At 37.6% G+C, this 20,874-nt stretch overlaps 1 protein-coding gene and 1 non-coding gene across 2 annotated transcripts in view; one reads left to right on the forward strand and one right to left on the reverse strand.

Annotated features, from left to right (window-relative positions):
• Position 1: 1 nt before the first annotated feature.
• LOC138814226 (vomeronasal type-2 receptor 116-like) overlaps positions 2-20,874 on the reverse strand; it is a 51,852-nt gene continuing 30,979 nt past the window's right edge. Inside the window, exons 7-11 of the mRNA XM_070003237.1 lie at positions 19,236-20,042; positions 18,152-18,379; positions 17,044-17,167; positions 12,528-13,435; positions 2-211 (exon numbers count right to left, since the gene is read on the reverse strand). Of these exons, the coding sequence (XP_069859338.1) occupies positions 2-211; positions 12,528-13,435; positions 17,044-17,167; positions 18,152-18,379; positions 19,236-20,042 (2,277 nt within the window). The remainder of the gene's footprint in view (positions 212-12,527; positions 13,436-17,043; positions 17,168-18,151; positions 18,380-19,235; positions 20,043-20,874) is intronic.
• LOC138814412 (U6 spliceosomal RNA) lies at positions 10,451-10,561 on the forward strand. The gene has a single exon (XR_011367991.1). It is a non-coding gene; the product is annotated as a U6 spliceosomal RNA (small nuclear RNA).

Here is a 20,874-nt window from a genome sequence, read left to right on the forward strand (position 1 = left end):
CTTAGTTAATGGCCTTGACAATGGGAGTGTCTTGGTGTTTCACAAACACCCCAAGAACAAGTGCAGTGAGAGTGGAGAAGCAGAGAGCCATGCAGTCCAACACCATCCCCAAGGGTTCTTCATGAGCCAGAAAACTTACAGCTTTTGGGAAGCACTTGTTTCTTTCTGTGTTGGGGTACTGATGATCTGGACATTTCACACAGCTCCATATCTGGTAAGAAGTATGGACTAGCATCAGTATCTTTCCAATACTGCCTTTCTTCAATGAACATTTGAAAATGCCCACTTAGAGATAAAACTAATTTGTGAAATTTATAAACATAAATGCATTACCAAGTAGTACTAAAAATGTTCAGAATTAATTTTTTGGGGGGGGTCCAGTTGTGAGGCCAGAACTCTGGGCCTGGGCACTGTCCCTCAGCTCTTCAGCTCAGGGCTAACACTCTACTACTTGAGCCACCGCACCATTTCTGGCTTTTTTCTTTTTGCTTATGTGGTGCTGAGGAATTGAAACCAGGGCCTCATGCATGCAAGGCAAGCGCTCTACCACTGAGCCACCTTCCCAGCCCCAGAATGGATTTTTATGTCTTCCTTCCCCCAGAATTTGACATTCTCTTTTTAGTCTAATTGGAACACATCTTAACTTCAATGACTATTACACATATTTGAAATGGGTCATTTTTCACGTTTTTAATATCCTAAGAACACCTTTCTGCACTTATTCATGCTGCTATTAGTTGTTAGCGAGGTGTACACAACTCTCCAATCTCTGTTCAAAATTGTGGATAATATAGCTTACATTTCCCTCTATGTCTGTGTGAAATGTTAGAGGAAGCCTTGTGGCCCAGCCTTGAATCCATCTCATATTTGTCTTTCGTCACCAATGAAACAGAGAGGAACACAGAATGGAACTACTTTTGAAGTACTAACGGATATTGTGCCTGTTTTGCATATCAAACTCACGTTTCTAATCACTTTCTCTGTGACAAAAACAGTTGTGGGCACTGAAAAACATAGATGTGCATGATCCATATTTTCCTTATTCTGTAAGTTATTAAAGTAGGCATACCTATAACTTATGTAACTGTAAGCCCCTGCTCATTACCTTTTCAATTGAAAAGTAAATATTTTTTAACATTCATAGGGCTCTCTTTTTTATTGTTATCATAGAGTTGATCTACAAAGGGGTTACAGTTACAGGAATCAGGTAATGAGTAATGAGTACAATTCTTTTTTGAACCATAGCTCTCCTTCCATCGCTTTCTCCCAACCCACAAGATATGCAAGTCATTTTCAAAATAGTGTCTAGTGAGTGTCACTGTTGTAATTGTTCATCCTTGTTCCACCTTTTATGTGCCCTTCATTACCCTCCCAAATATGAACAAACTAATGAACAAGACAAAAGGAAAAGAAAACAAAAACAGCAACAATGGCAACTAAAGAATGTCCTTCATTCCTGTTCTTGGAGTTCATTTCATAGAATGTTATTTTATATAATCATTCATACTTAGCTATTGAGCCTTTGTCCACAACTCCTATGCATATCCTCCTTTGGTCTCTGTATGTTTGTAATCAGGTCCCATATAGTTTATGAAGTTCCAGAAGTGGAACTTCATAGTATATAACATATTATATTATACGCATTATATGTATTCTATTACATATATTATACGCATTATATGTATATATATATGTCATTCAAGTATGTTTATTTATAGATTCATAGACACATTCTAGTTACCACAAATAAGGGAAAACATGCAGCCTATGTTTCTTTGGGTGTGGTTTATTTCACTTAATATAAGGTTTTTCAAGTGTTTCCATTTCCTTACAAATGGTACAATATCATTCTTTCTGATGGATAAATAGAATTCTATTGTGTATGTGTGTCTCAGTGTGTGTGTGTGTGTGTGTGTGTGTGTGTGTGTGTGTGTGTCTCAGTGTGTGTGTGTGTGTGTGTGTGTGTTCTTGATCCATTTATCCACTGAGGGACATCTAGATTGATTCCATATCTTAGGTATGGTAAGCAAAGCTGCAAAAATGCCACAGGTCTCTTGTACTTGTACATTTGCAATATATGGGACTTTATCCCTTATCATTTAAAATTTTAGTAGTATATGTTAGGTACACAGGGGGCTTTAGACATGTGCATATGTAAATTCAATGATTCCCATTCATAATCACAAGGTGGTAACACTGGATAATATCAAATCTATAGTTTCTTTTTAAAAAATGTTATTATCATTATAAAGGTGATGTACACTAGGGTTACAGTTATGTAAGTCAGATGAACAGTACATTTCTTTTTGAACAATATCACCCCTCCTCTCTCTCTCCCAGTTTTTTCCCACCCATTCCAGCCCATAATTAGTATAGTTCATTTTCAACCTGGTGTCTGCTGAGTGCACTGATGCATAAATCCATAGTTTCTTAAGGAATCTAAGTGCTGATTTCCATTGAGGTTTCATGAAATTACATTCCCATGCATAATGGGAATCCTCACCAGAATTTGTTGTCATTATCTTGATGATAGATCTTGTGACTAGAGTGAGATTAAATTCAATGATATTTGGCGCTGCAATTGGTTTGGCCGGGGAAATTAAGCATCTCTTCCTGCCATTTGTTCTTCTTGCTTTGCATAGCATCATTAAGTTCATTTGACAATCTGCTAATTGGCTTGTTGATTCTTTAGGAGTTTAGTTTTTGAGCTTCCTGTATACTGTGTTTATGAATCACTGGCCAGGTATTTAGCTGGCAATTTCAGCAGGCCGTCTATTCAGTCTACTGACTGCCTTACTTTCCTGTGCCAAAAATTTGTAGTATGATATAAACCCATTTGTCAATGCTAGCTCTACTTTTCTGAACTATTAAGGTTTTGTTTAACAAATTCAATATTTTTAGAAACAATTTGTCATATTTTACCATTATAACAAAGCAACTTTTTGAACTATATAGTTTTTTTCTTGTTAATGGTCTAGACACAAACCAAAGAACTGATCCTAGCTCCAAAAGGTTAATTAAAAATTCTAAATTTGCTTGGCATGTTCGCCCAAGCCTACAGTCTAGCTCCATGTGATGACAGAGATCATGGCTGGACACCTGATGTACCAAATAATAACTGGAAATTTTACTAATTATTATTAATAAGCATGTTAGATTTATAATTTTATTTTTTTAAATTGTATTGTCAAGATGATGTATAGAGGGGTTATAGTTACATAAGTAAGGTAGTGGTTTCATTTCTTGTCTAACTTGTTACCCCTTCCTTCATTTTTCTCCCTCTTTCCCTCCCCTCCCAATCCCATCCCTGGGTTGTACAGATCATTTCCAACATATTATAAGTATCATTGTTGCATAGGTTCCACTTTTGTCTTTTGTCTCACCATTTTGTTGTTTTTCTTCGCTTCCCTAGTTCAAATAAACATATACACAATACCCAGGGCACCAAAATCGAATGCAGTGACAACAGGGGATAAACCATAGCGGGGAAAACATAAAAGAAAAAAGGAATTGTGTAGTACATTGAGAACAACAAAAAAGAAAAACCTCTTGTGTCTTGGAGTTCATTTTCCTTAGCATCATCTTATAGCACATAGCTATTGAGCTATTCTTCTCATCTGCTACTATTAACCTAGATTTATATTAATTATTACAAGTAAGGGATATCATGGGACCTATGTTTCTTTGGGTCTGGCTTACTTCACTTACTATGATTTTGTCCAGGTCCTTCCATTTCCTTACAAATGGAGCATAGACTACATTGAGATTCCACCTCACCCCAGTTAGAATGGCTATAATCAAGAAATCTAATAACAACATATGCTGGAGGGGATGTGACCAAAAGGGAACCCTACTGCATTGTTGGTGGAAGTGTAAACTATTTCAACCACTCTGGAAAGCAGTATGGAGGTTCTTCAAAGGATCATGATACCAGATTTCCAGCTCTCCAATACAGCCATAATAACAAAGGCAGCTTGGTATTGACACAAAAGCAGACCCAAATGCCAGTGGAACAGATTAGAAGATCCAGAAATAAAATCACATACCTATAGTCAGCTGATATTTGATAAAGGAGCCAAAGACATACCATGGAAGAAACATAACATCTCCAACTATTGGTGCTGGGAAAACTGGGTAGCCACATGCAGAAAATTAAAAGTGGACCCCAGCCTGTCACCATGCACTAACATCAACTCAAAGTGGATTAAAGACCTTAACATCAAACGTGGAACTCTGAAACTATTGTAGGATAGAGTAAGAGAGACACTTGAACATATAGGCACAGGCAGGAACTTCCTGAACAGAATCCCAGGGTCACAACAAATTGGAGAGAGACTCAACAAATGACACTACCTTAAAATAAAAAGTTTCTGCACAGCAAAAGACATAGCTACCAAACTAGAAAGACAACCAACCAATTTGGAAAAAATATTTGCCATCAATATATCAGACAAAGGCCTAATATCCATTATATACAGAGAACTCAAGAAACTAATCCCTCCCAAATTTAACAAACCAATCATTAAATGCGCAAGGGAACTAAAGAGAGACTTCTCAGAAGAAGATATAAAAATGGCAAAAAAATACACATGAGGAAATGTTCATCATTACTGGCTGTAAAGGAAATGCAAATAAAAACAACCCTGAGATACCACCTTGACCCAGTCAGAATGGCCCATAACCTAAATTCAGCCAACAACAAATGTAGGTGGAGATGTGGAGAAAGAGGAATCTTATTGCACTACTTATGGGAATGTACACTAATACACCACTTTGGAAAGCAATCCGGAGGTACCTCAGAAAGCTAAAAAAGACCTCCCCTACAACCCAGCCATACCACTCCTGGGCATCTACCCTGAGCAACAGGAACCAGGATACAAGGACACCTGCACCTCCATGTTCATTGCAGCACTGTTCATAATAGCCAGGAAATGGAAACAACCCAGATGCCTTACTACAGATGAATGGATCCAAAAATTGTGGTACCTATATACAATGGAATATTATGCCACCATTAGAAAGGACAATATAAGGCATTCACAGGGAAATGGAACTAGAACAAATCATTTTGATCAAGGTAAGCCAAGAGGAGAGAGACAAATGGCACATGGTCTCCTTGATATGTGGATATTAAATTCAAGATGCAAGGAGGTGTGACAAAGTAAACAGAACTCAGGAACAAAGGACCTCTACTTAATTTGTCATATCATTTCTAAATGACTCTAGGTTCTTAACCACATGTATCCTGTGTGTGTGTGTGTGTGTGTGTGTGTGTGTATGTGTGTGTGTGTGTGTGTGTGTGTGTGTGTGTGACAGCTGAAGGGAGCTAAGAGGAAGGCACAGAATCAGAGGGAAATGGCAAAATACACAACAGAGGAGACATCAGCTGCACTGGACATAGATGAAAACAAACTAAGCAAATCAAGGGCAGTTATGGGAGGGAGGGAATGACAGGGAAAGAGGGAACAGTTTACACTAAGCAAAAGGAAATAAATGTACACATCACCCAATTTGAAAGAAATGGTTGTACTGTCAAAGCTCATAGATTTCACAGACTATATAGACAATGATAACGACAATTTCCCTTGTGAATGTTAAAATGCGTTTGTGAATTTAAGTATCACCATCCTGCAATACTGTGAAATTTGTAAAATTTATGTAATCACTTAATCTCAATAAAAAATCTTATTTTTTTTAAAAAAAGACTACACATAGAACTCCCTTATGACCCAGAAATCCCACTTCTGTGCATTTACCCAAATGACCACAAACTAGATTTATAATTTTAAATTTATTACTTTCCATATAAAGTATTTCAATATTTTTCAATGTAATTGAAACAATTTTTAATATTTTATTGTAGAAGTGATAGTTACATGAGTCACATAATGAGTACAGTTCTTTTAGAACCATGCCTCCCCTTCCCTTGCTCTCTTCCAATATTTCCTCCCATCCCTACCCACAAGATGTGCATGTATGAAAATTCTTTATATTATTGATGTAACATAATTGAATATTTTTGAGCAAGAAGAGGTTTGGCTCAAATGGTAGAATGCCAGCCTTCAATGGAAAAGCCAAGCAACAGCGTGTGGCCCTGAGTTAAAGTCCTTGAACTGCCCCCACAAAGAAATAAATTATTAGTAGCCTGAAGGAAATCTTACTGAAAAGACAGCAGACTAGAGGTTTCTCCAAAAACTAAACATAGATCTTCCCTACAAGCCAGCCATACCACTCCTAGGCATCTAACCTGAGCAACAGGAACCTGGATACAAGGACACCTGCACCTCCATGTTCAATGCCACAATATTAACAATAGCCAAAGTATAGAAATAGCCCAGATGCCCCACAGTAGATGAGTGAATCCAAAAAATTTAGTACCTATATACACTGCAATTTTACTCAACCATTTAGAAAGGAAAAAATTCTGTCATTTACAAGGAAATGGATTTTTTTTTTTGCCAAAGCACTATTAGATTTCCAATTTAAAACAAAAGTGATAGAAGTCCATTATCAGTGTTTAATCACTCATCTATTAGAAATACAAATCTCAAAAAATTATATTAAGTGAAGTAAGCCAGACCCAAAGAAATATAGGTCCCATGGTTTCCCTTATTTGCAATAACTAGTACAAGTCTAGGACAAGCAGAAAAGGCCAAAATCTATGTACATCTAATCATATAAGATTATGTTAAGTGAAATGAACCTCAAGATAGGGACACAAGTGGTTTTTTTTCTTTCTTGCTATTGTTTTTAATGTATTTATAATAGATTATGTGATTTTTTTTTGTTTCTCTTGTATAATCTTCCCGCACAGTATAACCCCTGTTTTCACTGTATTTGTTGTTGGTGTCCTACATCTTGTATATACATGTTTCTAATTTGGGGAGGGGACGAGAAATAACAAAAAGCTGAATTGTAACAGTGGGATGTACAAGACACTATGTTTTTACAACTTGGGGTGGGGAGGGAGGAGTTCGGGAGTTAGGGAGGAAGAGATAGTAGGGAGAAAATAAAGGAGGTAACAATGATCGATAGGAAAATGTACTCATTACCTTACTCATGTAACTGTAACTCTTCTGTATAGATTTTTTACAATAAAAAACATTAAAAAATACAAATCTCAGAAGAAAGATGCAATGAACAATAGAAGAGAACCGGAAGGTCTGCCATTATGCAATCACATGTCTTAAATAGCTGTGTGTTTCTTTAAAAATAATGTAGAATCTAGTAATTCAGTGTATTTAAAATAATGAATAATATATTTCTTATATGATTAAAATATTGGAAATGTAACATTTTCATATAATACCAGATGTTACATCAATTAATATAAAAATTATATATATAACAGAAATTTGTATGCATGATATTTTTAAAGCGATTAAACAATATTAAGGTGTAAAGTTTATCCAGCCATAGATGACCGAACTATTATACCTATACCTTCTTCAACTGTTACTCCATAAATCCAATACATTGTCAAGTGTATTTATTTTTAGCATATGCAGCCCATTCTTGAAATTCTAAAACCATATAGAGAAAGCAGAGAGGGAGGAGGAGGAGGAAGAAGAAAGAAGATGAAAGGAAAGCAAAGATGTAAGGGAAAGGGAAAGCATGGAGGGAGCTTGGCCTAATGAAACAGATTGAGTAATATTACAAAAGGTAGATTGTGAAAAGAAATATACTACTATTAAAACACTAATGAGTATATGAAAACATGAAACTTTATTAAGAGACAAATATTAATGAAATGTATTTGGTGATTAAGCAGCATAATGATGAGCAGGCTGGAAGTTAATGTACTTTAAAATATAGAAAAATACCCATAATCTGAATTAGTCAGGAAGTAGAGATCTGGGGATCACAGTTTAAAGGGGGAGGAAAGTCCATGAGAATCTTATCTCCAACTAACTACCAAAGAGCCAAAACTGGAGCTGTGGTTCAAGTGGTAATGCGCTAGCCTTGAGCAAAATAACTCAGATATAGAACCCAGGCTATAGATTAAAATTATGACTCTCACAAAAAAAACCCAAAACATTTTAAACAATAAATAAGAAAGCAAAATTAGAATGCCGATGACCGCTGCGACCAGAGACAAGAAAATAGGGGGGAACAGGCAGGAGAATTCATACTTTGGGGTACCAGAGAACAGAAAAGTTCATTTGGCTTCAGATTCCCCTTTCCTTATTAACAAGTTTTTACTGAGTTTGGTACAGAGGGAGTAGTGACTAAAGATAAGTGCAGAGACTAGGGAATCAGTCTGTCTTGTGGTTATAACCATTAATATGAGGTATAATATTTGTTTTAAGACCCCCCAAGTTCTGAGTGTTCTACTCATTCCCAAAGGACAGACAAGCCAACAAAGATAAATATACAGCTTCTTTCTGTCAGAAGTACTCCTGGGTTCATCTTAACATCTAGAGCTGTCCCCACTCCCCTCACTGTCCACATCCACAGATCTCATTTTTCCTCTGGAATTATTGGAAAGCTAACGAGTGTTTTGGAACTCAGGATGCAAATGACAAGATAGAGCACTCGGAACTTGGGGGCCTTAAAACATTGGGGCCTAAAAGCAAGTCTTTTAAAGCCCCAAATTCTGAGTGCTCTACTCATTCCTAAAAGGGCAGATAAGCCAACAAAGATAAATGTACAGCTTCTTTCTTCAGAAGCAGCTCCTGTGTTCATCCTAGCATCTAGGGCTGTCCCCTCTCTTCTTGCTGTCCACATCCACAGATCTGGTCTCCCTCCCCCCTCCATGAATCCTTGGAAAGCTAACAAGTGTTCTGGACCTCAGGATGCAAATGACACGATAGAGCACTCAGTTGTTTTAAGGCCCCCAAGTTGTGAGTGCTCTACACATTCCCAATTGAGTCCCTTATCATTAGGGATCAGAAGGGAACCATGAAATATTCCATCTGTAAAAGAGACCTCCATCCTACCTCCAAGGCCTTAAGCTCTTAGTGTCCAAACAACTTTAATTTAAACACACAGGATAGTATCTTTGACCTCTGTCAGCCTCAATCTCTTGACCTTACTTGAGCTCAGCCCTCAGCATTCCAAGGGCACTTTGAGCTGGCATTCCAAGCTCTTTAATGCTTTCAGGTCTCATGGCCTGGTATCAAAGGCCCTCAAAGAGAAAACAGGTCAACAGTGAAAATATACTAGCAGAGATGTTTGGATTATGTATAGAGTAAATAGGAAGAACCAGACATGTACAGAATAAAATTCAAATTTACCTGGCTTTGGCTACAACTTGTGACTGTACCATTACAAGAGAAATGAGTAAGAGTCACTTAGTCATTGAAGTGATTCCCACGATGTAAGTTAGTATCTAACAGGAAAAAGTAATTTAGATTTAGTCTAAACTTTCTCCTGAACAGTTGCTCAAACATGTAAGTTTCATCTTAAGAGGTTTTTTTTTCTCTCGCAGTATGTGTTTGTCCCAAAAGCCATGCAGAAAAATTCACTCTGGCGTTAACAAGATGATGTAGCACTAGGGAGCAAAGATGCATCCAAAGAGCCCCCTCATTGGAGGCCAAGATGGAGAAGGCCTACACAGCCACCATTACCTTCCCCTTGGCACTGTGGTAGACATGTACAAAAGTAAGCCAGATACTATAGAACACCAGAGTGCTGAAGGTTAGGAGCTTGGCTTCCTTGAAGGAGTTAGGGAGGTCCTTGGCCAGAAAAGACACAGTGATGCTGGCCAGGGCCAAGAAAATCAGGTATTAGGACTGGGAAGGTGGTTCAGTGGTAGAGTGCTTGCCGTGCATCCATGAGGCCCTGGGATCAATTCCTCAGCCCCACATAAGCAGAAAAAGCTGGAAGTGGCACTGTGGGACAGCGCCCAGGCCCAGAATTTAGGCCCCATGACTGACCCCCCCAAAACCCCCAAAAAACAAACAAAAAAACACAGTAGAAGGCAGTGAGGGAGCCCTTGTTACACAGAATGATGACATGGCAACGTTCAGAGTGTGCATCTGTGTCAATAAGGGGAAGAAAAAGCCCCCAGTCAGAGTCCATAGAGGGTCACCTGGATGAGGGGACACATGGGAATACACCCCCAGCCCTCCAATACATATTTTTGTACATGATTGTATATACAAATTGTGCATTATGTGTTTTTGGATGGTTTAAGAAATTTTCAAGAGTAATTTTGATTGCTTATAATCAAACATTTTACTGCTGCCCTTAATGAAAAAGATTGCCTCAAAAAGTGACATTCAGATCCATTCATCTATATACAATGGAATTCTATGCCTCCATCAGAAAGAATGACATTGCCCAATTTATTAGGAAATGGAAAGACTTGGAAAAAATGATATTAAGTGAAGTAATGTAGGCCCAAAGAAACATAGGTCCCATTGTTTCCCTTATCTGCAATAATTAGTGTATGTTTAGGATAAGCAGAAAAGGTTAAAAAAAACCAACAAAACAAAACTATGTACATGTGACCATCACTTCGGCAGCACATATACTAAAATTGGAATGATACAGAGAAGATTAGAATGGCCCCTGTGCAAAGGATGACACACAAATTCATAAAGTGTTCTTTTTTTATGGGAAAGGATGGGAAGGGGAAACAAAGGAGGAAGCTACAATGCTTGATAGGAAATGTACTCATTATCTTGCCCATGTAATTGTAACCCCTCTGTACAGCATTTTCACAATAAAAATATTAAAAACAATAAAAAGGATGTTAAGTGAAATAAACACCAAAATAGGGACATAAGTGGTTTTTTTCTTTCTTACTATTGTTTTTAACAATTATAATGTACTATGTGATATTTTTGTTTCTTTTGTATGTTCTTCTCCCATGGTATAGCCCCTATTTTTAATGTATTCGATGTTGGTGCTCTGCACCTTGTATGTTTTGCCCCCATGGTAAAACACCTGTATTCACTGTATTTGATTCTGGTGCCCTCCATCTTGTATATACACTTTTCTAATTTGGGGAGGGAAGGGAAAAACCAAAATGCTTAAATAGGGATACAGTTTGGCCCATTGTAACAATGAGTTGTTCAAGACACCATGTTGAAAATGAACTTTACAACTTATGGGGAGGAGGGAGGAGTTGGTGACGTGGGGTGGGAAGGGACAGTAGGGGAAAAACAAAGGAGGAGGTAACAATGCTCGAAAGGAAATATACTCATTACCTTACTCATGTAACTGCAACCCCTCTGCATACTATTTTTAAAATAAAAAACGTATTTAAAACATAAAAGTGACATTCAGATATTTCCCATCAATATATTAAAATATTTCCTACAAAAAGAAAAGTAATATAAACTTATAACTCTATAAACAATAATCATATTAGCAAAATGAAAATGAAGAAGAAAGAGATGATAAACAATAGAAGAGAGCAGGAAGGACTGACATGATGTGACATATTAATTTATTATGTTATTATTTATGAATGCATAATTTATAATATGATCAACATTATGAGCAACCTCTTCAGATTATTAATATATCCTAAAACATCTATTGGTAATATGACAACAAAAACATAATAAATGAGTATTTAATATATATATATATTTACAGTATCATAATATACAGTAACTAAGTAAGGATAAATTTACTAATATATCCAACAGTTGAGTCAACTGTTCCTATTTTGCCTCAACAACTTTCATCAAATAATAGTTCATAAACTCAATATATTGTGAGACAAGGTTAAAATGTATTTGTGTAACATTTAAGCAGCCTTTCAAAAGGCAAATGTGTGAAAGGTAATACATAACTAGCTGAATTCAGTATACTCTAGTGAGCATATTACAAGATGGAACTATGTTAAAATGAAAATATTTGTGGAAATAGCTAATAAATATGATATAAAGAAGATGTGTTTTGTTGAAATAGTTTGAAGGTAACTGAGAAATCAAGGGTAAGTCAGGGGCTGGGAAAGTGGCTCAATGGTAGAGTGCTTGCCTTGCATGAGTGAGGCCTGGGTTCAATTCCTCAGCACCACATAAGCAGAAAAGGCCAGAAGTGGTGATGTGGCTCAAGTGATAGAGCACTAGCATTGAGCTGAAGAGCTGAAGGACAGCACCCAGGCCCAGGACTGTAAAAAAAAAGAAAAGAAAAGAAAACAGGGGTAATATACTAATTGGGAATGGTAGTGTTAAATTCATATTTGATTGAAGGAATGAGAGAGAGAGAGAGAGAGAGAGAGAGAGAGAGAGAGAGAGAGAGAGAGAGAGAGAGAGAGAGAGAGAGAGAGAGAGAGAGAGAGAGAGAGAGAGAGAGAGAGAAGGAGAGAGAAGAGAGAAGAGAGAAGAGAGAAGAGAGAAGAGAGGAGAGTGAGAGAGCGAGAGAATGAAGTGAGAGTGAGTGTGAGAGAGAGAGAATCAAAGTACATTGAGGTACTAATGGTTACAAGTTGACAACTGACTAAGGGCTATTTACACATTGCAGTAAGTCCCATAGTATGAACTAATAGCTTACTGGAAAAACGGCGTCAATTTAATTCAGAACTTCTATATATTGATCAAACACATAGGGTTAATCTTAAATCTTACTTTTCCATGTATTTGTTTATCCCTGAAGCCATGCAGAGAGTTTCTATCTGACTTTAACAAGATAATGTAGCACTTGGGAGCAAAAATGCAGCCCAGGAGCCCTGCACTGGAAGACAAGATGGAGAAGACCTCCACAGCCACCATGACCTTCCCCTTGGCACTGTGGTAGACAGGCAGGAAGGTGAGCCAGACACTGCAGAACACCAACATGCTGAAGGTGAGGAACTTGGCTTCATTGAAGGTGTCAGGCAGGTTCCTGACCAGAAAAGCCACAGTGAAGCTGGCCAGGGCCAGGGCACCCAGGTATCCCAGGACACAGTAGAAGGCAATGAGGGAGCCCTTGTTGCACAGGATGATAATGCGGCCATGCTCAGAGTGTGCATCTGTGTCCACAAAGGGAGGAGAGGTTCCCAGCCAGAGGCCACAGAAGGTCACCTGGATGAGGGTGCAGATGGGGATGATGAAGTTAGGAGCCCCTGATACCAGCAGCCACCTCATCCTTCTCCCTGGAGAAGTGGCCTTGAAGGCCAGAACCACAGTCACTGTTTTGGCCAAGACAGTAGAAATGGCCACAGTGAACACAACTCCAAATGTGACTTGCTGCAGGATGCAGGTGACTGTGGCAGGACAACCAATAAAAAGCAAGGAACAGAGGAAACAAAAGATGAGGGAGGTGAGCAGAATGTAGCTGAGAGCCCGGTTATTGGCCTTGACAATGGGAGTGTCTTGGTATTTCACAAAAACCCCTAGTACTGCAGCAGTGAGTGTGGAGAAGCAGAGAGCCATGCAGGCCAAGACCATGCCCAAGGGTTCTCCATGGGCCAGGAAACTTTCAGCCCTCAAGAGGCACTGGTTTCTCTCTGAGTTGGCATACAGATGATCTGGACACTTCACACACTGCTCCATATCTGGCGAGGAAGATAAATAACCATTAGTCCCATTTAAATAATGCACTTTCTTTAATGGAAATTAAACTCCCTGCTTAGAGATGAAACTAACATGTCAGAAAAAAAAACATTTAGCAGCAAAATATCAAACAAGGGACTAATATCCATTATATACAAGGAACTCAAGAAAGTAATTCTTCGCAATCCTAACAAAACAATTACTAAATGGGCAAGGGAACTAAAGAGATACTTCTCAGAAGAAGAGATAAAAATGGCAAACACATGAGGAAATGTTCATCATTACTGGCTGTAAAAGAAATGCAAATAAAAATAACTCTGAGATACCACCTTAACCCAGTCAGAATGGCCCACAAACTAAATTCAGGCAACAACAAATGCTGGAGGGGATATGGAGAAAGAGGAACCTTATTGCACTGCTTGTGGGAATGTACCCTAATACAACCTGTTTGAAAAGCAGTCTGGAGATACCCAGAAAGCTGAATATAGACCTCCTGTATGACCCGGCTATACCACTCCTAAGCATCTACCCTGAGAAACAGGAACCAGGATACAAAGACACCTGCACCTCCATGTTGCAGCACTATTCACAATAACTAAGATATGGAAACAACCCAGATACCCCACTATAGGTGAATGGATCCAAAAATTGTGATACCTATATACAATGGAATATTATGCAGCCATTAGAAATGACAAAATAAGGGCATTCACAGGGAAATGGTTGGAACTAGAACAAATCATTTTGAGTGAGGTAAGCCAAGAGTAGAGAGACAAATGGCACATGATATCCCTTATATGTAGATGTTACATATAGAATGTAAGGAGATATGACAAAGGATTTGAGGGCTGGGAAGGTAACTCAGTGGTAGAGTGCTTGCCTTGCATGCATGAGGCCCTGGGTTTGATTCCTCAGCATCACATAAGGAGAAAAAGCCGGAAGTGGCACTGTGGCTCAAGTGGTAGACCTCTAGCCTTGAGCTGAAGAGCTCAGGGACAGAGCCCAGGCCCAGAGGTAAGGCCCCACAACTGATAAAACAAAAACAAAAACAAAACAGGACTTGAGAAACAAAGGACCTCCACTCATCTTGTCATATCATTACTAAATGACCCCATGCTGTTGATGTATATATGCTACATCTAAGGGAAACTAGGAGGAGGACACAGAATCACAGGGAGACAGGGGAAAACATACAACAGAGGGGTTCCATCAGCTGCACTGGACATTGATGAAAATGAACTAAGCAACTCAAGGGCAACAATGGAAGGGAGGGAATGAGAGGGATAGAGGGAACAGCCAACACTAAGCTAAAGGAAAGAAGTGTACATACCACCCGATGTGTATTGTCAAAGCTCATAGAATTCACAAACTTTATAGACCACGATAATGACAATTTGGCTCATGAAGGATAAAATGTATTTGTGACTTTAAGTATCACTATTTCACAATACTGTAAAATTTGTGAAATTTATGTAATCATTTAATCACAATAAAAATATTTTAAAAAACTAACAGGTCAGTATTTGTGATCATAAATGTATTACCAAGTAGTATAAGATTTTTTCTCTTCTCTAAACCATAATTTCAACCTCACTCCCACACTGGTTTTTTAAATATGTATTTTATTGTAAATATACTGTACAGAGGGGTTACAATTACATGAGTAAGATAATGAGTACATTTCCTATAGAGCATTATTACCCCCTCCTTTGCTTTTCCCCTACCATCCCTTCTCTCTCCACTTCCCTAACTCCTCCCTTTCCTCCAAGTTGTAAAGTTCATTTTCAACATACTGTCTTGTACATCTCATTGTTACAATGGGTCAACCTGTATCCTTGTTTCAGCATTTTGTTGTTTCCCTTCCCCTCCTCAAATTAGAAAAACAAATATACAGAATCAGGGCACTGGAAACAAATACAGTGAAAACAGGGTTATACCATGGGGGATGAACATAAACAAGAAACAAAAAATCACAGAGTAAAATTTAAATACATTAAAAACAACAGCAACAAAAATAAAAGCTCTTGTGTCCCTATCTTGGGGTTCATTTCACTTAGCTTCATCTTATATGATCATATATGCATAGCTTTTGACCTTTTCTGCTTGTCTGGTAAGATTACCTTAGATGTGTACTAGTTATGTTAAATCTGGTACCATGGTACCTATAGTTCTGAGTCTGGCTTACTTCACTTAATATGATTTTTTCCAAGTCTTTCCATTTCCTAACATTTCCATTTCCATTTCCTCCTGATGGAAGTATAGGATTCCTGTGTGTGTGTGTGTGTGTGTGTGTGTGTGTGTGTGTGTGAGAGAGAGAGAGAGAGAGAGAGAGAGAGAGAGAGAGAGAGAGAGAGAGAGAGAGAGAGAGAGAGAGAGAGAGAGAGAGAGAGAGAGAGAGATCTATCACATTTTTTGATCCATTCATCTACTGAGGGGCATCTAGGTTGGTTCTGTATCTTAGCTATGGTGAATAATGCTGCAATAAACATAGTTATGCTGGTAGCTCTAGTATGGCCTTGTTTGTGATTATTTGGGTAAATGCCCAAAAGTTGGATTGCTGGATTATAGGGGAGCTCTATGTGGAGTCTTTTGAGGAACCTCCATACTGCTTTCCAAAGTGGTTGAACAAGGTTACACTCCCACCAACAATGCAGTAGGGTTTCCTCTGGCCACATCCCTCCAGCATCTGTTGTTATTATAGTTCTTGATTATAGCCATTCTAACTGGGGTGAGGTGGAATCTCAATTTTGTTTTGATTTGCAATTCTTTTATATTAAATATATATTTGTATTGTAAGGATACTATACAGAGGGCTGACAGTTACATGAGTAAGATAATAAATACATTTCCTATCAAGCATTGTTTCCCCTCCTGATTTGTATTTCTTTTATGCTCTTTTTAAAAATCAGATTCAACCTTAACCTTCATTGGCTATCAAACATATTGATAATATACCATATTGTCAATTTTAATATCCTAAAAATGATTTTCTACACTATTTTATGCTGCTATAATATTAATTCTTATCACTCTGCACAACTTCCTAAGTCCATTTAAAATTGTGGATAATATGGCTAACATGTATGTATATATGAAATGTTAATAAAGCCCTGTGGCATGTCCTTGAATTCATGACATTTTATTTGTCTCTACTCTTCACCTGTGAAGCAGTGGGGAACAGAGAATCAAACCACTCTTTGAAGCTCTAACATCATCCTATGCACAACAGTTGTTTGTTTCTTGAATCAAACCAAGCTTCTAAGCACTTGCTCTGTGGCAAGAGCACTGTGTATAAGATCCATGTTTTCCTTGTTTTGTAATGGCAATCTTGAAAAACATGGAGAGCCTGTCCTTAATATGACTTTATATTAATATTAGAAGTTAAACTTACATTAAAGAGTATCAACAAGTGAGTTTTCTTGAAATACCCATACATACATTGGGCTAGAGAAAAAATAATGCTAGATGTAATTCAAATGGATGATTTGTGTAAATTCAAGGAGCAATACAATCAACTTAGTAACTGAAGGAAGGGAAGCTTTGGCTTCTTGATTTCTATTGAATTAATCAGAGAACATTAGGAAGAATTTCTACTTAGTCATGGACTTACCTGTCCCATTAGAAATCTCATCCTGTAGGCAAGGGATACAATCAAAGCAACAGGCAGCCTTTTCCTCCTGAGGGGATTTCCTGAATCCAGGACCACAACTCTCACTGCAAATTGAATGAGGAGTCTGAGGAAAATCAGGTATGTGTTAAGTGTTCAGACTTTTACCTACCACACTAAACAGTTAAGTGTTCTTAACAACTGGACCATTAAACATAATTTCTGTATGCTTAAAGCTAATCTTGATCTGTAGCCCAGTGTCCTATTGGGAAGTATTGAACCTTTAAGAGGTAAAACCTAATCCTAAAATAGTCATTGATGGCAAACCTTAAGGAACTTCTTAAATTTGTGTGTGTGTGTGTGTGTGTGTGTGTGTGTGTGTGTGTGTGTGTGTGTGCTGATTCTGGAGCTGGAACTCTGGGCACTTTCCCTGAGCTATTTTTCTCAGAAAAATTGGGGCCACAGCTCTTTTTCCAGCTTTTGGTGGCTAATTGGAGACAAGAGTCTCACAGATATTCCAGCCCAGGCTGACTTCCAATCTCAATGCTCAGATCTCAGCCTCCTGAGCAGCTAGGATTACAGGTATGAGTCACAGGAGCCTGGTAAATTTATTATTGTTTGTCGCCTACTGATTTCTTAAACATGAAAACAAGACATTCCCTATATTGGATCATGTGAACTCCAAGCTCATCATCTCTTCCTCTCGGATGACCAGTTGTAAGGAAGTGAAAATCTTCTTCTTGTACAGTCTTGTTAGATAATTCCTGTCACCCTTGCTGCATAAATTACAGGTCTAGTTAGTCTGGACAGAAATAACCTCAGTGGGAGCAAAATGAACCTTTCTACTTTATAAATTGATTCCTCAGGTGTTTTGTCACCACATTAGAAAATTATTATAACATGTCATTTCGGTTTTTCTGATAATAAATAAACTAACATTTACACATATAGAATTAGTATGTTCCTTTTTCATCAAAGAATCAGCAAAGTTATTCAAGCTGAAAATTATTAAATTTACAATGTTGTATAACTAATAAGACCAGGTGGACATGAAATCTAGGGATTATTTTCTTTTATGTAGTTCTAGTCATTGTGGTCAGGTCTTACTCACCTCAGTAGTTCCTATGGTCCACTCTATCATATCTTCAGCTATTGACAGTTGATGACCATGTGGAGCATATGGAGAAAATAGTCCTACTTTCACCTTAACTTCAAGACCTTCTGGAAAATTCCAAATGTTCACAATGTCATATGCTGCTTCTATTTTTTCTTTCTCACCCAAAATCACTTTGTCTCCAGCAGAATTATAAAATTGAATCTTCTTCAGAAAAGGGTGCAGCTAAAAGAGATACATCTTATGGTGAAGTGAATCCAAGATTGAAGAGAGAAAGACTAAATTCTGCAATGCCCCTCATTGTCTTTAGTACCCGCTTTATCCTTCTAGATTAAGACATACACCACATGCAGTAGAACAAAACAAAGGTCTATAGAGGACTGAAATAATGTTTCTGAATGCTACTAACTCAAGGAAAGGATTCCAAGGCCTCTTTTCAAGATAAACGACCTCCACATACATAGTCGTGAATGAGACAGGTCTGAGTTTCATAGTTAAAGGTTAGCAGAACTGCTCATTTGTGAATATCCAGGGAGTAGCAATTAGCTAAATTAATGGTACCTAAAGTGGAATTCAACAAGCTCATTTACTTTTTAAATATATATTTGTTTATTAATATTTTACACTTGGAAGTGGTACATTGGTTTTTAAATTTTTTATTATCTTTAAGTATTACAAAAAAGGGTTTCAATTCAATGAGTCAGTTTATGAATACATCTTAATCAGTGTCTCCTATTACATTATTCTCCTCCATCTTTCCTGCTCCACTTATCCCTCCAGCTACTTTCTGAAAGCATGATCATTTAAGTACTTAATTACATAAATAGTTGATAATCCTTTGGTATTTAAGAAATTCATAGGAAAAGCTAGATTTACAAGTTTGAAAACATTAGCTGTGAGTTTACTGAGGTCATTTGTAACACAAAAATCCTACTGGAAGCATGAAATGCATTTCCTCCTTTCAGGTGTGAAGAAACTTCAGAAACAGTTAAACAAAGTTTCTCTTGGGATTTGTAAAAGCTTGAACATATTTAGATTCACTTAATTTTTGGTGTGTCAGATCTAACAAATAAGACCTTACCTGTGTAGGGGAAGGCACCATCCCTTTCCCATTTCTCACCAGTGGCATCTCTGTTTGATGAAGAAGCATCTTGTGAAGTGAATGGACCACAGCATACACAGAGTTGTATATATTGTAACTCTCTTCAAACGTGGCCATGTCAAAAATGTGTCCAGGCAACCATTCCAAGGAGGCATCCTGGGAACAGTTCTCCCATGTTATACAGTCAGACTCAGAATGGGAGCAATTAAAAGAGAGAACCCACAGCCTAGCAAGGTAAAAGTCTTCTGGGTATTTGGAAGGATTGACTTCCCTGACATAATTCTTAAACCCAGAAATGTCTGAATGGTGATGTGAAAACATGAGAGGAACATGGAATGAACCTAAGATGAAATATCTTCTACTGATGGATAAATCACTCTGTGAAGTCATAAGCCAAACTTTGCCTGACATTAAAATCTTCCCAAAATAAGTCATTAAGTCTAGTAGGTATTCATTATCACCATAAATTATAAACACATTTGCTGATGATTTACTAATCTTGCGATGGATTGTCATTATGTTTAATACTTGTGTCAGGATAGTGCTTGGAATCACATGCTCAAAGGCTACACAGACTCTGTTCTTGGCCATCTCTTCCCTCAATTCTGAAATTATCGACAAACCACTTTCATCTAGTGAGATCAACAGCCCCACCCAGTTCCAGCTGAAATGAAGCATCAAGGAGACCATGGCAATGGCTAGTGATGTGTCCTTTGGGGCTATCTGATAGAGAGAAGGAAACTTGCTTTTGTCACTCAAGACAGGATCTAAAGGTCCACAGGTAAGCTGAAAGGAAAGAAAATTAGAGTCTATAAAAGGATTGCCATCCTTTACAATCTCAGTCTTGATTTACAGAAAGAAAGGATTAAATGATTGAAAGGAAGGAAATCTTTTATAGTTTTAGAAAACAAAAATTTTAAATCGTTTTTAAATAGCTATACAAAGATCTTTCATCTGAGCATGTCAGTTTCTGTGTGTAATGCTTGTTGATCAGTGTCACTGTTTCTATTCTCCTCCCCCATTTATACCAACCCCACTCATTTTTATATATATACTTGAATATTATAACTATATTTGCCATCACTCATCTCTTTATTCCTTTGTTTTCCACATCATTCCCTTAAAATTACCTCTATTATTAGGTATAACATATTTCAACTTCCTCTGCTCATTTTTCAGAACAATTATACCATGGAAATCCACCATTTTGTACACCATTCTTCAGTCAGTTTTATCATGTATATTTGCTTATGGCCATGTATGCATTTTCATATTTCAGGTTTATATTTTAAACTTCCATATATGAGAGAAAACCTGCCCATTTTGTCTTAGCCTGACTAAATAACTTCAGTTTTGTCTTTTGCTTTTTTTGTATTGTGTATTTTTTGTAGGTCCTAGGACTTGAACTCTGGTCCCTGAGCTTTAGTGCTAAACGCTAGCACTCTACCACTTGGAGCCATAGCACTTCCAGCTTTCTTCAATCTTTCTTTCTTTCTTTCTTTCTTTCTTTCTTTCTTTCTTTCTTTCTTTCTTTCTTTCTTTCTTTCTTTCTTTCTTTCTTTCTTTCTTTCTTTCTTTCTTTCTTGTCAGTCCTAAGGCCTGAACTCAGTGTCTGGGC

Source organism: Dipodomys merriami, unplaced genomic scaffold (genome assembly GCF_024711535.1).
Source record: "Dipodomys merriami isolate MVZ:Mamm:240054 unplaced genomic scaffold, mDipMer1.0.p SCAF_6, whole genome shotgun sequence".
Lineage (NCBI taxonomy): Eukaryota > Metazoa > Chordata > Mammalia > Rodentia > Heteromyidae > Dipodomys > Dipodomys merriami.